Source organism: Python bivittatus, unplaced genomic scaffold, assembly GCF_059951505.1.
Source record: "Python bivittatus isolate LINGU-HERP-01145 unplaced genomic scaffold, Pbiv_v1 ctg000840_np1212, whole genome shotgun sequence".
In the NCBI taxonomy this organism is placed as follows: Eukaryota; Metazoa; Chordata; class Lepidosauria; order Squamata; family Pythonidae; genus Python; species Python bivittatus.
The window spans coordinates 25,325,749-25,343,803 of NW_028277113.1; the positions used below are offsets into that span (position 1 = coordinate 25,325,749).

At 36.3% G+C, this 18,055-nt stretch overlaps 1 protein-coding gene across 1 annotated transcript in view; it reads left to right on the top strand.

Moving 5' to 3' along the window:
- Positions 1 to 18,055, top strand: part of NETO1 (neuropilin and tolloid like 1) — a 122,010-nt gene that overhangs the window by 11,562 nt on the left and 92,393 nt on the right. Inside the window, exons 4-5 of the mRNA XM_007431743.3 lie at positions 3,286 to 3,423; positions 9,539 to 9,787. Coding sequence (XP_007431805.2) covers positions 3,286 to 3,423; positions 9,539 to 9,787 — 387 coding nt within the window. The remainder of the gene's footprint in view (positions 1 to 3,285; positions 3,424 to 9,538; positions 9,788 to 18,055) is intronic.

Here is an 18,055-nt window from a genome sequence, read left to right on the forward strand (position 1 = left end):
GCGTGGCAGGGCGGAAAAACGGCCGCGGACTGCACGGCAGGGCGGAAAAACGGCCGCGGACTGCGTGGCAGGGCGGAAAAACGGCCGCGGACTGCGCGGCAGGGCGGAAAAATGGCCGCGGACCGCGCGGCAGGGCGGAAAAACGGCCGCGGACCACGTGGCACGGGCGGGAAATGGCCGCAGACCACGTGTCACGGCGGAAAATGGCTGCGGATCTGGTTCGTACCCCGAGGCGGAGTTCGCAAACCGAGGTAAATTTTTGCGGCCAGAGCTGGTCGTAACCCAAAAAGTTCGTAAGCAGAGGCGTTCGTAACCCGAGGTACCACTGTAAATGGCTACAAGTAGTCCTAGGGTTACAATGGCAATTGTGTCTAGAACTACTGTCGCTAAGCGATGCATTAGTAAAGTGTGATGTCACATGACCACGCCGCTTAGCGATGGCAGTCCTAGTTGCTGTCATTAATCAAGGACTGAGCGGTTTATTAAGCAAGGACCTCAGATGACCATGACTTCCGACTTCCTGCCAGCTTCCCTATTGACTTTACTTGTGGGAAACTGGCAGGGAACATCAGAAATTGCAATCATATGACTGCGGCTCACTGAAATGTAATCATGAGCTGGGCGATGAGTGCTTGGATCTTGATCACATGACTGTGGGAATGCTGTGGTGGCCAGAATTCCAAGGACCTGTGATAAGTCCCCCTCGTTCAGTGATGTCACAAGTTTGAATGGTTGCTGAATGAGTAGTCATATCCTGAGGACCACCTGTATAAAACTTGAAAGTAAGTAAACTCATCTTCCTTTCCAGTCCACAGATATGGACTATGCTAAGAAACTAGGAGGGATGAGTTATCTTCATTACGTTACCTGAGCACATTTTGAATACTTTTTTAGTCTCTGTGTATTTACCTAGTATTATTGCTATACATTCCACAGTTAACCAGCTTACTAGTCAGAATATTGTTAAGTACTTTATAAAATGTTTTACTGAATTCAAGATATATTATATCCACAGCATTCCCGTGATCTACTACAATTAAGCTGGTCTGAGTTATTTTTGACAATCCATGTTTCCTACAGGGTTTCTAGTAAAAACTGTACTTTTTTTATGTGCCCTAAAATTTTCCAACATGCTGACCTCAGATTTACAGATCTACCATTTTCTGGCTCTACTGTTTCACTCCTTTTGAAAACAGGGATAGGTTTTTTCCCTTTTTTGTCTTCTGGCATTTCATGTTTTGCAGGTTTTCCCTCATTCATTCATTCATTCATTCATTCATTCATTCATTCATTCTCTCTCTCTCTCTACACACGCACACACACAGATTCCTTCAGCACCTAGGATGTAATTCATTTGTGTAATGGATGGCATGAGCAGGGAAGATTCTGGAATGGAACTTCAAGGTTGTCAGGAGTGGGGAGAGACATTCCAGGGCAAGTGCCTCCTCAGCCCGCAGCAAGAGTGTGGTCTGGCCCCTCCTTAGAGTCTCACGGGTTATAGCCACTAGTTGCTTTAGCATAGGTTTAGTCTGGCGATATTTTGTCTATTAGGTGCGAGCTAATAAAGGAACTGAACTGTACTGGATTGCCTTGTTGCTGGTCTTGGGCTGAACCTGACAATTTGGAAGAAAAGAAGTGATTTTACTCAGGGTTCTTAGGTATTCCCTAAGATTTTCTCTGTCATCTTAAAGCTTTTGTCCTGTCCTTCAGTCCACTCATCATGCTTGCTCAATAGAAACAGATCCTTTTCTGAGAAAAACTGAAGGGCTATTTTTATATCACCTCTCAACAATTTGTCATTTTCTTAAGCAATCAGTTTTCTCCTCTTTTTATAACTGCATATACATGTAAAGACAACTTTTTCTGAACATCACTTTTAATCTTTGCAATTCTGGGTTGGTTGTTTCTATGCTTCTTTCATGACTTGTCTTTCCTTCCCCTTCTATATGTATCCTTTCTGATTTTTTGATTTCTTATGAGCTTTTTGTGCAGCTGCATGGACTTTCCCCTCTAATTGGAATTTTTTATGATTGCATATTTAATATTTCCTTTTTTAGAGATTTCCATTAATATTAAACTTTTCTTCCATTAATTTTTCATGCCAGGATATTCTATTATCATTGCTCTGAGTTTATTCAAATCACCTTTCCTGCAGCCCAAGGCACATTTTTTTTTCTTGACTTTATATTTCTTAAGTCAAATACTCTAGCATCATATGGTTGCTTCCCCCAACAATTCCTGCTACTTTCATCTTACCAACTTTTTTTCCTTATTGGTCAAATCAAATCAAAACAAATCAAATCAAGGAAAGCCAATTGCTTTCCTCTTTTTTATATCTTGTTACCAAAGTCAAACAGGAATTTCCTGGAAATCCATGTGTAACAATTGCATCTCACCAGATATCAAAATGATTAAATTCTCCCCATTACCACTGTATCATTCTATAATTTGGTTTTGGAAAATGTCATCCATAGCTTTTACTGATTGGATGGTTGGTAATGCACTCCAGTCATAATATTATTTTTATTATTTTATCCAGTTATTTCAGCTCAGATCCTTTCAATAAGGTTGCCATGCCATTTTTTGGATTCTGTATAAGTAGAGGTATTTTTAATGTATAACTCAATTTTTTCTTGTTTAACATACAGTGCAATGGCTCCAGTTTCTGGAATATGAAGAACTCTTGATACTTTCTTATATGTGAGAGTGTTGGTAATCACTGCTTCCGACCTGTTTTATTTTTTTTCTAGAAATATCATAACTTTGCATTTGTTATACATGCACGCTATATTATCTTCAGGCAGAAAAAATAAACACAAATTGCAGGCCACCACTATATAGCATCCTATTCTGCCATGCTCTATTCTTGCAGATTCTGTCATTACTCTTTTCTTAGAACTATGTTTGTCTTCTTGTATTCCTTTAGCAGCTTGAAGTGTCCTTTGTGGCACTCACTGTTACCTTGACCCCATCAAGCTCTACTGACAAACTCATATTTAATATCCCAACATACCATGGATGTGTAAAGCATTTCCAAAAGTTTAGGTTCTGGAATTTCCTTTCTCCTATGTAACTGTGATAAAAGAAGACCTCATCTTTGAGGGTTGGATTAACAAACACAGACCCCTGACCCTGTGCTATAGGTAGGAAATCATAGCAGGCTACAGTTGAAAGCAAGTAATCACATCACATCACATCACATGAAGTAATTAAGAAAAAGCATTAAAGTGTGTGTCACATTTTTGCTACACATCTCTGTTATCTTTCTTTTGTCCTCTTTTCCAGAAAAGCAAAGCAATTCAGAAGGACAAAAGACAGTTCAGTGTGGAGTGTGGACAAAATACCCAGAAGGAGGTATTTTCACTTCCCCAAATTACCCCAACAAATATCCTCCTGACAGAGAATGTGTCTATATTATAGAAGGTAATCTAAGTCATTCCTTTTTTCTTATTTTTTTGTTGTACCTTTGGTAATGATTATTAAACTTAACTATTTAACTCTTAGCCAAGAGCTAAAACTGTCCAGTAAAAATCTATAAATGTTCATTTTGGAGAGGGACACCACTATATTCTGTGCTTCTCTCTTGACTTTCCAGTGCTCTTGTAGCACCGTCATGTTTTAAACCAAGAGCCAGTTTGATGTAGTGGCTTAAGTGCTGAACTGAATTCTACTGAGTTCTAGTCTTCCTTTAGGCATGAAAGCCAGATGGGTGACTTGGGGCCAGTCACTGTCTCTCAGCCCAGCTCACCTCACAGGGTTATTATTGTGGGGAAAATAGGGGACAGGGGCATTAAGTAAGTAATTCCAATAGAAGAGAATATATATAGCTCAGTGGAGTTCTCGGTACTCTCTGAGCTTGGTTGTTTGCTTGCAGATGTTATTCAACTTACTTGCACTGATGATGTTACCTTGTTGGGTAATGAAACATCTGCAAACAACCAAACAACCAACCAGAGAGCACCAAGAACTCTATTAAGTAAGCCACCTTGATGAAAAATAAAGGCAGGATATACATCTAATAAATAAACCACAGCATAAGGAAAGAGCTACATAAGAAAGCTTCTGGCCCTTTTTTCAGCTTATTTTCCTCTGCTAGGAGCACTAGAAACTTCAGGTCAGAAAACTGTATTGATACAATGAGACATATTGGAGTGCTCTACTCTGGCAGGTTAGAATCTTTTTCTATTCAGGGGCGTTGCCCACTTTGCACGCGTGCAAAAGGTGGGCTGGCTTTGATCTCCCAGTCGTGTGTCATATGAAAGCCAGTGACCCTAAGTGCAGAAGTCTCTGTTCCTACCTCTCCTTTTAGGCTTAGAATTTACATACAATAAAATTACATTTTGAGAGTAGCTCTTCAGAAAGTTAGACTACCACCCAATACATTGTATTTCTTTATTCTCCTTGCTGCTGTGGATGGAATTACTAGACTTATTTGCTAATGCTTGAGTTGTGAAGAAAATGGAAATGAAGAAAGAAAAACTTTGCATTCATAGAAAATGTAAACGTTTTGAAGAGTCCACGGAAGCTTGCAAGCTGATAATTAAATAGAAAGCATTCTCTTCCATTTTTAGACTCAGTAATCTGATAAGATTAATGCTGTTACACATCACTCTAATTTTTGGGGTTGTTTTTGAGTTATAAGAAATGGGATGGTTCATAATACAGTTAGATTTTGGCAATATTTCAGAATTGTTGGCAGCAAATCCAGGTCAATCACAAAGTATATCAACAGGAAGTTGCAGCCAAATCATTCTTTGTAAGAAATGTGCCTGTATAATGCTCATGCTTGATAGTTCCAGAGTTGCTAAAACACTTAAACTATTTTTTGAAAAATGTGATATGTGGCACTATTTTTTCTAACATGGACTGCTTTAAATTCCTTGTATCAGATTTCATTACAAAATAGATGCTCCTAATAGATTGGAAGCTATATAGAATTAGCAGGAATTGTTTCGTGAAGATCTTATTACAGTATTTATTCTTTTACTTTTGTTGACAGTCCTTGCTGAATCATGTTGGCAGTTTGCAAATCCAAATGCACATACATGAAATTATCTGCTTAAGTGATAATACTCCTTCATTCCTCTCACATATAAAGGGAAAAAGAAATCATCTTCGAAAGAAAAATTATTACACGTCCTGCTGTTCAGTTACTTTTACACACACTTCAAACCTGCTAGTGTATAGTCAGTTGTATTATCCATACAGTAACTTCAGAAGGTGCATTTGTTTTGCTTTTTTATTACCAGAACTTCTGAATTTCTTTAGGTAGTAGATATCTTGACTATTTGAAGAAGACACGAGCTTGTTCCAGAGTACATTGAACTAATTCTTTCCACTATGTTTCTCTAATGGTGGTAATTTACAAGTTATATTTTTCACAAAGGCCAGGGTCCACACTCTTATTGTACCAGATCTTTGATGAAACAAGTGTCATATATTTCTATGGTTGGGCTTAACTCCTTCAGCCAAATGACGTCAGCCATTTATAGCAAATACATTAATCCTTTGCTTTTGGAATGTTCATTTGTTGACTCTAAATCTATTTAAAAGTCCTAGTTGCAGTATTGATGGTACTTGATATATTGTTTTGTTCTCAGTCTTATCTACGTATATACAGTACTAAGTTACAAGATCACCATAAATTCTAAAGAAAGTTCATTTTGTCTTACATGATGTGGAATATATGTGTCATTTGAAGAAATAATTTCATCTAAGATGCTTTTGTTGTATTTTGGAGGATAAAGAAAATGAATCCTCTCAAAGAATGAAAAAAAATGTATCTTTCTCTCATATTTAGTGCCTAATTCTATTTCCCATACTACCTTTAACCTTTCTTTATTGTCCGCTTTAAAGTTTAATAGCACTCTGTATAATTTTGCTGTAATACCTACATGTAATGCTAAATAAGAATTTCGTATTTTCTCAGAATGCATTAAAAATCGAGAGCTCTGGTTCTAAATTCAGACCGTTAAAAAAGAATTTAATTGTAGTGCCCATTGTAACTAATCTAAATTGTATCCAAATGGATTTTTATTGCTGTTTTAGATTTCGAGATTGATTTGGCATTAAGGTATTTTAAATTCCAAATTCCTTTTATTAGCCTGTTCACTGCTGACTAATGGGAGATATCAAGGATTATTCCAATCCATATGTGTGATACTGGCTTCCAGTTATGCAGGAGAGATGTTTAGATCAATCTTTCATTTTCAGGCATTCTGTTAAAGTGAAGCAGATATTTTTTTCTTTTTTGCTTAGCTTCAGCTGTCAGCTACATGAAATTACAGGCTGGTAAGAATTAAAGCCTTAATTGTATGGGCCTATTTCACTGCATCTATTCCTCTGCTTCTTGTTAGAACCCCGAGTCTTTTTAAGCAGATGTAAAACCTCAAGGCGGCACTTCTATAAGATAATTAGATGAAAAAGATGACAAGACATGCAGGTATTAAGCAATCTTTTCCATGTTATTAGGACTCTTTGAAGAAAGGTAATTAGAATCTAAATTAAAAAGATTGCTAAGAGTTCAAGTAGTAAAAGCTCATTGCAGAACAGCTGTACTACACAACCACTGTAGTTTGCAACATTTTCTTGCATATTTGCTTTTACTATTGCTAGAGAGAGAGAGAAGGAAGGAACTATCATAAGAGATTTTTTTTTCTGAGATGACACTTGCAATATGAGCCAGTAGAATGAATATGAATAGATAGATGTATGTATGTTTATGTGTATGTATATATATTCCACTGGCCCATATTGCAGATGTCATGAAAATACATATCTTCATGAAATCTCTCCAGTGGTTTTCCTTCAGGATGTACAGTAGCTCTAGCAGGGCTAGAGATAAATAAAAATGGTATAGTTTGATGGGTTGAGTAAGGTACTTAGTTGGTTAGGAAAGGTCAGGGAGTAAAACCTAGCAAGGTTTCATGGGATAGGTTACACAGCTGCAAAATTAGCATAATCACTAAACAACATTGAATTCCAACTTTGCTGCAATCAACTAATTGTTGAAGAATTGTATTAACTCTCACATAATTAATTTGAGCCTAGTATTATTTTGTAAACAAACTTATTTGGAGGAAAAATGATCATTCTTATTAAAATAGACATCATTTTTTGATGTAATTTTTTAAATTCTGGATTGATTGATTCTTAGGGTTTCACAGTAATTCAGTCTGTTTTGTTTATCCAGAAGTCCATTTATGAATTGAACAGATTCTATAGCTTAAGCATTTCTACAAGATAAACAATATAACACATGAAACTTGAAATACTTTGATAGTTAACAATTCTAGAATGCAGCCCTATGCATGCTTGTTCAATAACACTCGTATGTACAGTAGTGCTGCTTTAGTGTAGCAGTCAGAGATTCAATCCTGAGAATTAAAATGTATTTTTAACTTGAAGTATTAAATGCAAAGCATGTTTCCATTGGCAGAAGTTCTTCCCAAACAAACCAGGATGCTTCAGCTGACATGGAACTAGTATGAAGCTTCCACATCCTGCTGTGGCACCCAGTGATACCTACTGTACCTTGCTGTTCTAGAGGGTTCCCTAATTCTCAAGAACAAATTCTCAGGGCCACAAAGGGAAGCAGGAGAAGGGGGAGAACACATGGAATTTCCATATACGGACATCCTCCATAGTATGAACAGAGGAGTTCATGGTCGACTCAATGACTGCAAGGTGCCCAGGTCCTGTGGCTGCAAGACAAGCCCAAATCATCACCCCTCCACCACTGTGCTTGATAGTTGGTATGAGATGTTTGTGCTGATGTGCTATGTTTGGTTTTTGCCAAACGTGGCACTGTGCATTATGGCCAAACACCTCCACTTTGGTCTCATCTGCCTAAAGGACAGTGTTCCAGAAGTCTTGTGATTTGTTCAGATGCAACTGTCCAAACCTAAGCCATGCTGCCATGTTCTTTTTAGAGAGAAGAGGCTTTCTCTTGGCAACCCTTCCAAACAAACCATACTTGTTCAGTCTTTTTCTAATTGTACTGTCATGAACTTTAACATTTAACATGCTAACTGAGGCCTGTAGAGTTTGAGATGTAACTCTTGGATTTTTTGCAATTTCTTTGAACATTGCACAGTCTGACCTTGGGGTGAATTTGCTGGGACGTCCACTCCTGGGAAGATTGACAACTGTCTTGAATGTTTTCCACTTGTGAATCATCTTCCTCACTGCCGAATGATGGACTTTAAATTGTTTGGAAATGGCCTTATAACCCTTCCCAGATTGATGGGCAACAACAACTGCTTCTATAAGATCATTGCTGATGTCTTTACTCTTTGGCATTGTGTTAACACACACATCAATGCTCAAGACCAGGAAACTCCTAAAACTTCAGCTTTTATAGAGGTGGTCACATTTGCTGATGATCGATTGATCAAGGGCATTTGATTAGCAGCACCTGGCTGCTACTTAGCCTCTTCATACCTATGGAAGCAGTAAGGGTATACTTAGTTTTCCACACATGGCTTCACCATTTTGGCTTTCTTTCTGTAAAATAAATGATGACATGGTGTAATATGTCATGTGTGGTTGTTCATCTGAGGCTATATTTACCTACTTTTAAGAATTGCTAAGGACCAGATGATTTTTATTATGTCCTGATACATAAAACCATAAAACTCAAAGAGGGTGTAATTTTTTTCACATGACTGTACTTTACCTTTGTAGAATAGAATTTCAGTTCCTATATTATTTAGTGGGTCAGAAAATATGCTGAAAATTTTGTAGGTTTGGAAATTTCAGCAGAGTTCAGCAAAACAATGCTGTATTATGGTACCTACCTATGCAGTGGTAATGTACATATACAGTGGAAGGAGATGAGTTTATGAACCTTTTAGAACTATCTGAATTTTAGTGAAGACACAATGCCATAATGCAGTTTTGTATCTTGCTTGTTTAACCAGAATCTCTTATGTACGAATAAGATTTAGATGAAGCTCAAGATTACACTGAAGGTCACAGTATGGCAAGACTGAAGATAGTTCTAAAGGGTTCACAAACTGTTTTATCACTGTAGAACTCTACTGCCACAACAGAAATACACATAGCTTATCACATAGATATTATTGAATGCAGTTACTAGTTAGTGTAGGCATTATAAGTAAACAGATATACATACATGTAGGTACTTGTGCTAGCATTTTCTTTGCTTTATAAATCCTTTTTTAGGAAAAAAAAATAGTCACAAGAAAAGAAGAATAAGCAAAAGAAGATTTAGATGCATATGCACATTTTTTTTTAGCATCTAGGCCATACTGTTATCAATTTTATTTGCCCTACAACACGAAGTCCAAGAATTTTAAAAATAAATATGTTTAGTAGGAAAACCAACTGATATTATAATTGAAATGCATTATGCTTATGCTTAGAAATAATAGCTGTGAGTAGAGTAAGTTACTTTGCCTAAACAAAACTTAAAGCCCCATAAAATACTGTGGTATAAAAGTTTAGAAACAGTGCATTTGGAAGCAAATGCATTTCAGTGTATAAAATTATGGAAATGTTTTGTTTTATTTTTCAGCTGCCCCAAGACAATGCATTGAGTTGCACTTTGATGAGAAATATTCCATAGAGCCTTCTTGGGAGTGTAAATTTGATCATATTGAAGTGAGGGATGGACCTTTTGGATTTTCTCCAATAATTGGTCGTTTTTGTGGACAACAAAATCCACCTAAAATAAAATCCAGTGGGAGATTCTTGTGGATTAAATTTTTTGCTGATGGTGAACTTGAATCTGTAGGATTTTCTGCACAGTACAATTTCACACCTGGTAAGTATAAATTCTAATCATTTTAGAGGAAAGTGTTTTAGTATTTATAACGATAGATTTTAGAAATATAAAAATATGTAATAATCTAGTTAAATTAAAATACCAAAATTTTAATATATTGTTAATGGACATAGAAAATGTTTTGGTTTTTTTTGCAGAAAAGAGATGCCTCTTTCTCAGAATTTAATCTGTGCTTTGTATTTATACTAAGTGCTTTTATTTAATTAGTTAACTGATACATTTATAAATCACTCTACCATCCACTAGGCACTCAAGGTGATATACAATACGAGACAAAAAAAAGCAATAAAGCAAAATAAAAGTATAAAAATTAGTTTTATTAAAGATAAAAATAGAAGCCAAAGATTTCATTACAGGAAAAGTCTTTTTAAAAACCCTCAGTTATGATGCCTGATAGGGCATAATAAAGAAAGTATTAATGTGACCCTAGTTTAGAAAGTGATTTTATAACTGCAGTGTTCCTAACAACTTTAAAATACTGGATGCACAGATGTTAGAAATGAAGCTGGCATGATGGGTCCAGAACTTCTCAGGCTGTGATGTTCATTATATCAACAAATCTCAGTTTCTTTTATGACCTTGGCCAAAGAGCCATTAATTTGGAAAAGCAGGAGGAAAAGGCTTAGAATTTAATCCCTTCAGCATAAGCATTTATATAGGCTCTGATTCCTCTATACTGCAGTAAGTAGATGTTCTGTTGTAGTTGGCTTCATTCTTCTCTGCAATAAAGTATCTACACTAGCTAAGTGGTGCCAATTCTAGAATAAGGGGAGAATCTAGATGTGGAGTTGTGCCAGGCTGAAGCATGACAGTAGAAATTTCCAATGACAGTTGTAAATTCTGCGCAAGTCATATAGGATGAGATAGTTATCTAGGCTGTTGCAGTAATCTAAGTAAGAGATGACCCAGACACTGGGATTTTAAAAAAGCAAAACAAAACCTACAGTAATGTTTTGTTTTAATGGACCATTGAGAAGGAGGGGATATCCATTAATTCCAGATGTCCATTAAATCCAAATTTAAATAATTGACATAATTGGTGTAAAAAGCATCATTTGCAGTAAAACCTCAATTTAACAGGCAGAGTGTCAATTTAACATCTTTTAGTGGGATTGAGATCCAAATAAAAACATGCCCATAGTTTCCTACAACTGTTAAACCAAGGTCCATTAAAGCAAGTTTAACTGTCCTATGATTTTATCTGGATAGTAATCAGTAGGTTGGGTTACATATACATTTTTATGCTGGGAGAATTATAATCACACAGAAGCAAAATCATTGAAATGTTCACTATGTATTGGCTCTCTCCATAACAGCACATTCATTTTGTATAAGTAGAACTTGTCAGCATCACAGTTATCTAAGAAATTATAAATGTAATTAATTATATGAATGTGTTATCTGTAAATGAACTGATGTTCCCCATATAAGAAAAAATGGAAATATGCTTATTTTAACATCATCTCAAGAAAATATTGTACATTCTACTAAGAAAAAAAATGGATTTCAGCTCCTGCTGTTCTTCTTTCTTTTGAACATTGTCTTTTATTAAAAACAGAAACTCCTGTAGTAACTTTTCCCCTGTCTCTTAAACTGCAGATTGTTTTTCCAGAGGAATCTAAGAACCAAAGCATAGGATGCATTCAATTAAGCAGTTCTGTGAACTAATCTTAATTGCTATGTTCTAATTCTGCCTTTCATCAAATTGTCTGATTTTATTCATGAAGGCAAAATGAATATCTGCAGTCAGATTGCAATGAAACTTTGTAGTAACTTGCTTTCAGAGTTTTCTGAGGATTTATTATGTGGAATGAGTAGTGCTACATTATGAATGTATGTCAGTATGTTCCATGTACCTCCTAGGTGGAAAAAAGTGGGCATAAATATTCTGGCTTCCAAGGTACTATCTAGAGTAAAGATCCTAACTTGCATAAAATAGATTTACAATATGGGGTAAAACTGGGTTTTGGTTCCACTTGTAGCCAAAATTCACCAAAAGTGGCTGGTATTCCCTAACTTATGTGGCATGGGTTATGACTAAGGTTGGTAATCTAGTATATGCCTTTTCTGTCTTACTAAATTTTATCAAAGTCACAGAAGTTGATAAAAAGCAATAAATAATTGAATTTTTTTAAAAATATGTTGTCTATTTGTGAAACTAACAAAAAGAAGAGGTGCAATAGAGCTAAATGAAGTTGGAGTTGATAAATACATGCAGCAAAGTGAAAGTACAGGTTTAACCAAGAATGAAAGGATTAAAAGATACGTCAGAAAATATGAATGCCTATAATTAGGCTATTTTGGATGAGTGTGAAAGTAGGAATCCATAGGTTGGCAATAGTTTCATGTTAAATTCCAGTGAATTGTTATAATGGAAGAAACAGAAGTGGGGTTGAAGGGGAAGAAATGTACATTCTGAATGAATGTGAACCAAGGGAAAAAGTATTTTTGTTAGCTGAAATGAATGAGATAAGAAAGTATAGAAAAAGTGACTGGGCTATGTGGACACTCAAAAATGAAGGACTGATGATTTGGTGAATATTGGCTTAGAAAAAAGTATCTTTCCAATACATGGTTAAGACTTAAGCCTGTTGCTATCTACACATGAAAAAGGAATGCTTCGAAAAGCATGATAGATGTAATAGTTTATGATGAAAGACTAAGAGACTTAATAAAGGAAACAAGGATGAGAGGTTCTAATAGAGTAATTTTTGCACAAATTTGACACTTAAGAGAAGAAAAGATGTTAAAGAGTCTAGTATGAAAGTAGAAATGCTGCAGGAAGAGAAAATATAAGTCAGCATGGAAAAAAAGAGCATGGATTAATATTCAGTACAATAAGTGGAAGTAGAAATAAGGAAAGAGGATATAGAAGCTCCTTGGAAAAGAATGAAAAAAAAAAAAGTTACAGACTACCACAATAATGTATGGGAAGTATGAAAAAGGATACCTGCTAGAATGATGAACTGGACAGGGCTGTGGGTGAGAAAAAACATATATAAAAGAATGATTGGTGCAAAAATGACAATAAAAGATGTTGCATAATGTGTATAGAAAGAAAAATGTAGCTTCAAAGAATGTAGTCAAAGAGAACCAGGAACCAAGATTTAAAGCAGCAGAGAAAATGCAGAGCGATATTGATAGAAGGAAAAATCATTTTGGAATTGGGTGAAAAGGACTAAATAAGGAGCCTCCAGTAGAATGAATGGAATCAAGAATAAAAATGGTGAAATTATGTCCAATGAAACTGAAATGAAGTAATGCTAGATGGAGTCTTTTAGAGATTTATATGGGAACAATAGTGATACATTGCTGGGTGGAATTGAAACAAACCACAACAAATGTTTTTCTCTAAGCAAAAAAATAAATGAAGGAAGTTATAAATGCGGTGAGAATATTAAAAAATGGTAAGGCTGCATATGCAGTTTAAGAAACATTAAAATATGTTTCATTCTGGAGTAGTTGTATAACTTAATAGTTTAATGTAGGAATGCTTGGTTAATGGTTCAGCATTGAACAAGGAGTAAGCCAAAGATATGTGATATTCCCCTGGTTGTTTAATGCATATGGTTAAATGCATAAGGAATATTAGTGATGATCAGAGATTTGATAGTTGGAGACTTGAATGTACAGTAGATGAGGCCTTGTTCTTTGAGAAACTGAATAAATTGTATATGTCTTGAAAAACATAAACTGAATTAAGTGGGAATAATGTAGTTAAGTGCGTGTGGCAAAATAAGAAGCTGAGTCAAAATGAATAGGTTCTGAATACAAAGCAAGTGACCAGTGTGAAACAAGTTTGTTGAGATGGTTTGTTCATATGCAGAGAAAGAATGAGGGCACAACTTCCAAACAACCGCATGATGGAAAAGTGAATGGATTGAGAGAAACAGAAGACAGAAAACCATGGCTGGTTGGAGTTGATGACATCGTGGAAAGTGAGAATTGAGAGGTTTAAAGAAGAAAAAGCAATATATGAAGCAGCATATAGTATGGTAGAAGCAAGGATGGTTTGCTAGGATAGTAAGGTATGGAGAAGTAAAATGAATAGTAATGGTGTAACTAGATTTGGTTATATTTCCTTTTCTTTAATTTATTTTCCATAGAAGAACTATATTTTATCATTAGGGTTATTCAAACTATAACTTTGATAATCATTTGGTATGTTTTGTTTTTTTTTCACCTACCACTATGAAGTACAGATTATGTATCATTCTATATTTTGTGATCATGGTGCTAATTAGTATCTGTCTATAATCTATCTGCCTGCCTGCCTGCCTGCCTGCCTGGACTAAGCCCTGCAGTTCCTTGGGTTTGCCATTGCCTTCTTTCTAAGGCTGAGAGGGAGTAACTGGCCCAGGGTCACCCAGCTGGCTTTGTGCCTAAGGTCGGACTAGAACTCATAGTCTCCTGGTGGTGCTTCAACCACTACATCTCCCTCCCTCCCTCCCTCCCTCCCTCCCTCTCTCTCTCTCTCTCTCTCTCACACACACACACATTAAATATGAATAGGTAATATCAACTAAATTTCTAAATGCCAGATATTTCTGTACATTGGCAGTATCAAGTGCTCAGATTAGTTTTAATTGATATAATTTATGAGTCTGGCATTAACCCTCAAAATATAAAATGTTCTGGAAGTGGCTCCCAATTTTATTTACTTGTAAGTAAATTCAGTATTAGGAAACTAAGGTTGCACATTTAGCTTCAGTGCATTATGGGGTGGTCCTGACCAACCCCATTTGATATAATGCAGTGAGTCATCATCACTGTGAGGCCTCCCAAATATGTTGGACTTTAATTCCCATAATTCTAAGGCAAAGTAAGGGAGTTTACTCAGTATGTATGTAGGTGAGAAGCTTAATTGATTCCATATTCTGTATATGGATACACTTACAACTAGTGGCTACTGCAGAGATAGACTGGAATAGAATGCTTTGGCACCAAAGGTATCTTTACTTCCAAGAAGAATACAGGAAGTGAAGTGCTCTTAAATTTTGATTGCTTCAGCCATCTAAATACTGAAAGAAAAGTTGACGTGTCAGCTTGCTTTTAAAGTCCTACCTGTTCCAACAAGCTTTCAGCCATCAGTTTCTTCTAAGAATATGATTCTGCAAGGCCCAAGGATCATAAACCGTGGCTTCTGATTTAAAGTGTTGTGTGATTGCTAGCCTTATAAGGCATAAGGCCTTTCATGACATAGCCACTTCCTATGAAGCAAGTGACTTTAAAGAACATTTCAAAGAACAAGAATGCTTAATTCTCTAACTTCTGTACTGAGAGAATGTGATGGTTTCAGAGTCTTTGCCTTTCCTGACTGAATGTTAAGTTAAATTAGGTTAAAAAAATAAGAAATTAAGTTAAAAAAATAAGAATTTCTCACACACAAATTCTGGTTTTTAAATTGATAGAGTTATGTATTATTAATCCCAAGGTATGAACTAGCAAGTAAAGAATGCATCTTGGAGGAGAGCTATGGCAAATCCCATTCCATAAAACCATCAAGAAAACTGCATAGATGTGTCCAAATATTCAGCCTTGATTCGAAGGACATATAAAGCTTTTTATTAAGCAGTTGCTCTTTCTAGTTCCTATACATAGACACTTAACCCCAAGTTCCTTCTCATTCCTGTTTTGGATCTTTCTCCTTTCCTATGTCTGTCGAATTGTTATGGCTGAATGCCAGATGTACGTATTGTGGAGAGTTATAGATGGTGCTGACCTAAGTAAGTAGGGTTATATTATCTGGCATTTCTAGCATCTGGTACACAGCCATAGCAACCTATGATGCATTAGGAATGAAAGAGACAGGTGAACTTTTCTCCTTTCCCCTGCTATTGCTACTGAAATCAAAGACAAATGGAAACGGGAAGGGGCTTATTTGAAGAAGGGGGCAGGTGGGTGAGTGGGATGTTGGCTTTTGCTCAGGTCTTAGAGCAGGCATTGGATCCTGTGTTCCAAGAAATTCACAGGAGCTTAATGGGATCTGAAGTCTGGCTTGAAAGAAATATTTTATTAATTTTGGGAAAATAGTTCTGTGGGGAAAATAATTTGTTTTGATTTGCTGGAGTGTGCAGTTCTGTGTTTTACTAGTGGGAAATTGCCTATCACTATGTAGCAGCTTCATCTTAGAACATAAAGATGATTGCAAAACTCAACCATGTGCGTAGAATGATTTATTTTTATTTATTTAAGAATTAATAACTGATTTAATAATAAAATAATTATTTAGTAACGTCCTTCAAGATATTTTGTTTGATATGATGAAATTATGGAGTTGTAATATTCAGAGCAGAACGTCTCATTACAAAGTTTTACACGGGTAATATTCATATTTCTGATACATCCTTTTATTGGTTGCTCTGATTTTACTTAATATTTTATTATAGTCTAATATGTTCTCATACAATGCAATTCTGTGTTCCAGCTTTTAAAAGTCTGCTCCTAGGTTTATGATTTCCCAAAAGTGCTTTTAATTTGATGATCTTCAACTGTTTGATAGTTTTCCTAATTTGCTCCAATATTTTTGTTTGATTTTTTTTTTTTCGTTTTCCCATTTATGGTTAAAAGCACAAAATGGAAACATGGGGATTCCGCTGACCATGTTGTTTCCTCCACTTTTTTTCACTGTAGCTCCTGTGAGCACTCATGACTTGGAGTTACTGTTCCAAGGGGTGATATCTGACAGGGTGATATCTGACAGGGCTGAGTGAAACCTTGAAAATGCGTTTCATTTCGGTGAAGATTTAAACCGTGAACCCTTTTGAATCTGTTTCATGAAACAACACGATCCTTTCACTTCTGAGAGGGAACCGAAATGATAACATTTCTTCTCCTCACTTGGCTTTGGAGCTCTTCTCAGCCTTCTCTTCAGAATTCACAATATGGAACAAGGCCAAAAGAAGCATGGAGTGCCCTGGGCACAGGCTGAAGACTGTCTAGGCTGAGCAGCCATGGCGTGTGCCATCAGCTGTCTTGGGTGGCCTAATTCAGGTGGCTTCTTTGCTTTGGTAAAGCAAGCCATTGTGCCTTCATGGCCTGTATTGCGTTGTGGGAGTAAATCAACCTCACTTCACACAGACCCGTTTGATAGTTCCTGTGATGGTTTTTCAATTTCTGCAGCCAAAATAACAATAGGAGTTTGGTCTTGCTCGTGCACCAGCTTACAATGGGCAACTATTCCATTTTGATAGCACAGCAGCCATCATATGAATTAGGTTGTCCACACTTAAGTTACACAAATGGACTGATTTGTGGAATTTTCACTGGTTATCTTATGAGCACATACAGTATTTCTATATTGTTAAGCATATGGATCTCTGCCTAAGGCAGTGTTGTCCAAACTTGGCCACTTTAAGATGAGTGGACTTCAACTCCCAGAATTCCCCAGCCAGCCATGTTAAATCTCATCTTAAAGTGGCCAAGTTTGGACAACACTGGCCTAAGGAAACCATGTCTTTCACTGTGTGTGTGAAAGCATGGAAGGACGAATGATATGCCATTCTTCCCCAATAGGAATTGGAGTACTAATCCCGTACATTTCTGAATTGTCTCCTGTTCCTTTGTAAAAAAAATTACAGAAACTGATTATTACTTTGATAATAATAGTAGGCATCTTGGATTAAGTTTGAGTAGAATTTTATGAAATGTTACTTATTGCATACCTCTCACTTTTGTAATTCTCTAAAATAGGTACATGTCATTCACTTGAAATCTTGGAGAAATGATGTAGCTGATTCAGTTTTCCCACATTTATTGGGGAAATGGCCCATTGGGGAGAGTGTTTAAAAAATTCTTCAGTAAGTTTCTACTTAATGGTGTGGAATGCTGTTTTCTCCTGACTACACAAAGAAATGATTTGAGGGCATCTGTTGCTCAGAGCTGTTTTCTAAAGTGAATCACTTTTGTAGTGCAGCAGACAGAGCGCCAGACAGAGTAAGCTGTACTTTAAACTGATCACTTTGATTCATCTGGAATAATCAGATTTCTTTTTATCTTGGTTTTCTCCTCTTGGAATCTGTAAGTCTGTGGCCTCAGATGGCACATTATTATTTTCCATTCTGTTCGTTGGTGGAAACCATCTGTGTTTGCATTTGGCTTCATTGATATGAATGTCAACAGTGTTGTATTGTATCAATTGTCCTGTCTGTCTTTGAAAACAAAAAAAGTGCGTAGCACACAAAGAGCAGGAAGATGGGAGGCATAATTTCTAGGAAACTGTATGAACATAAATGAATAAATATTCTG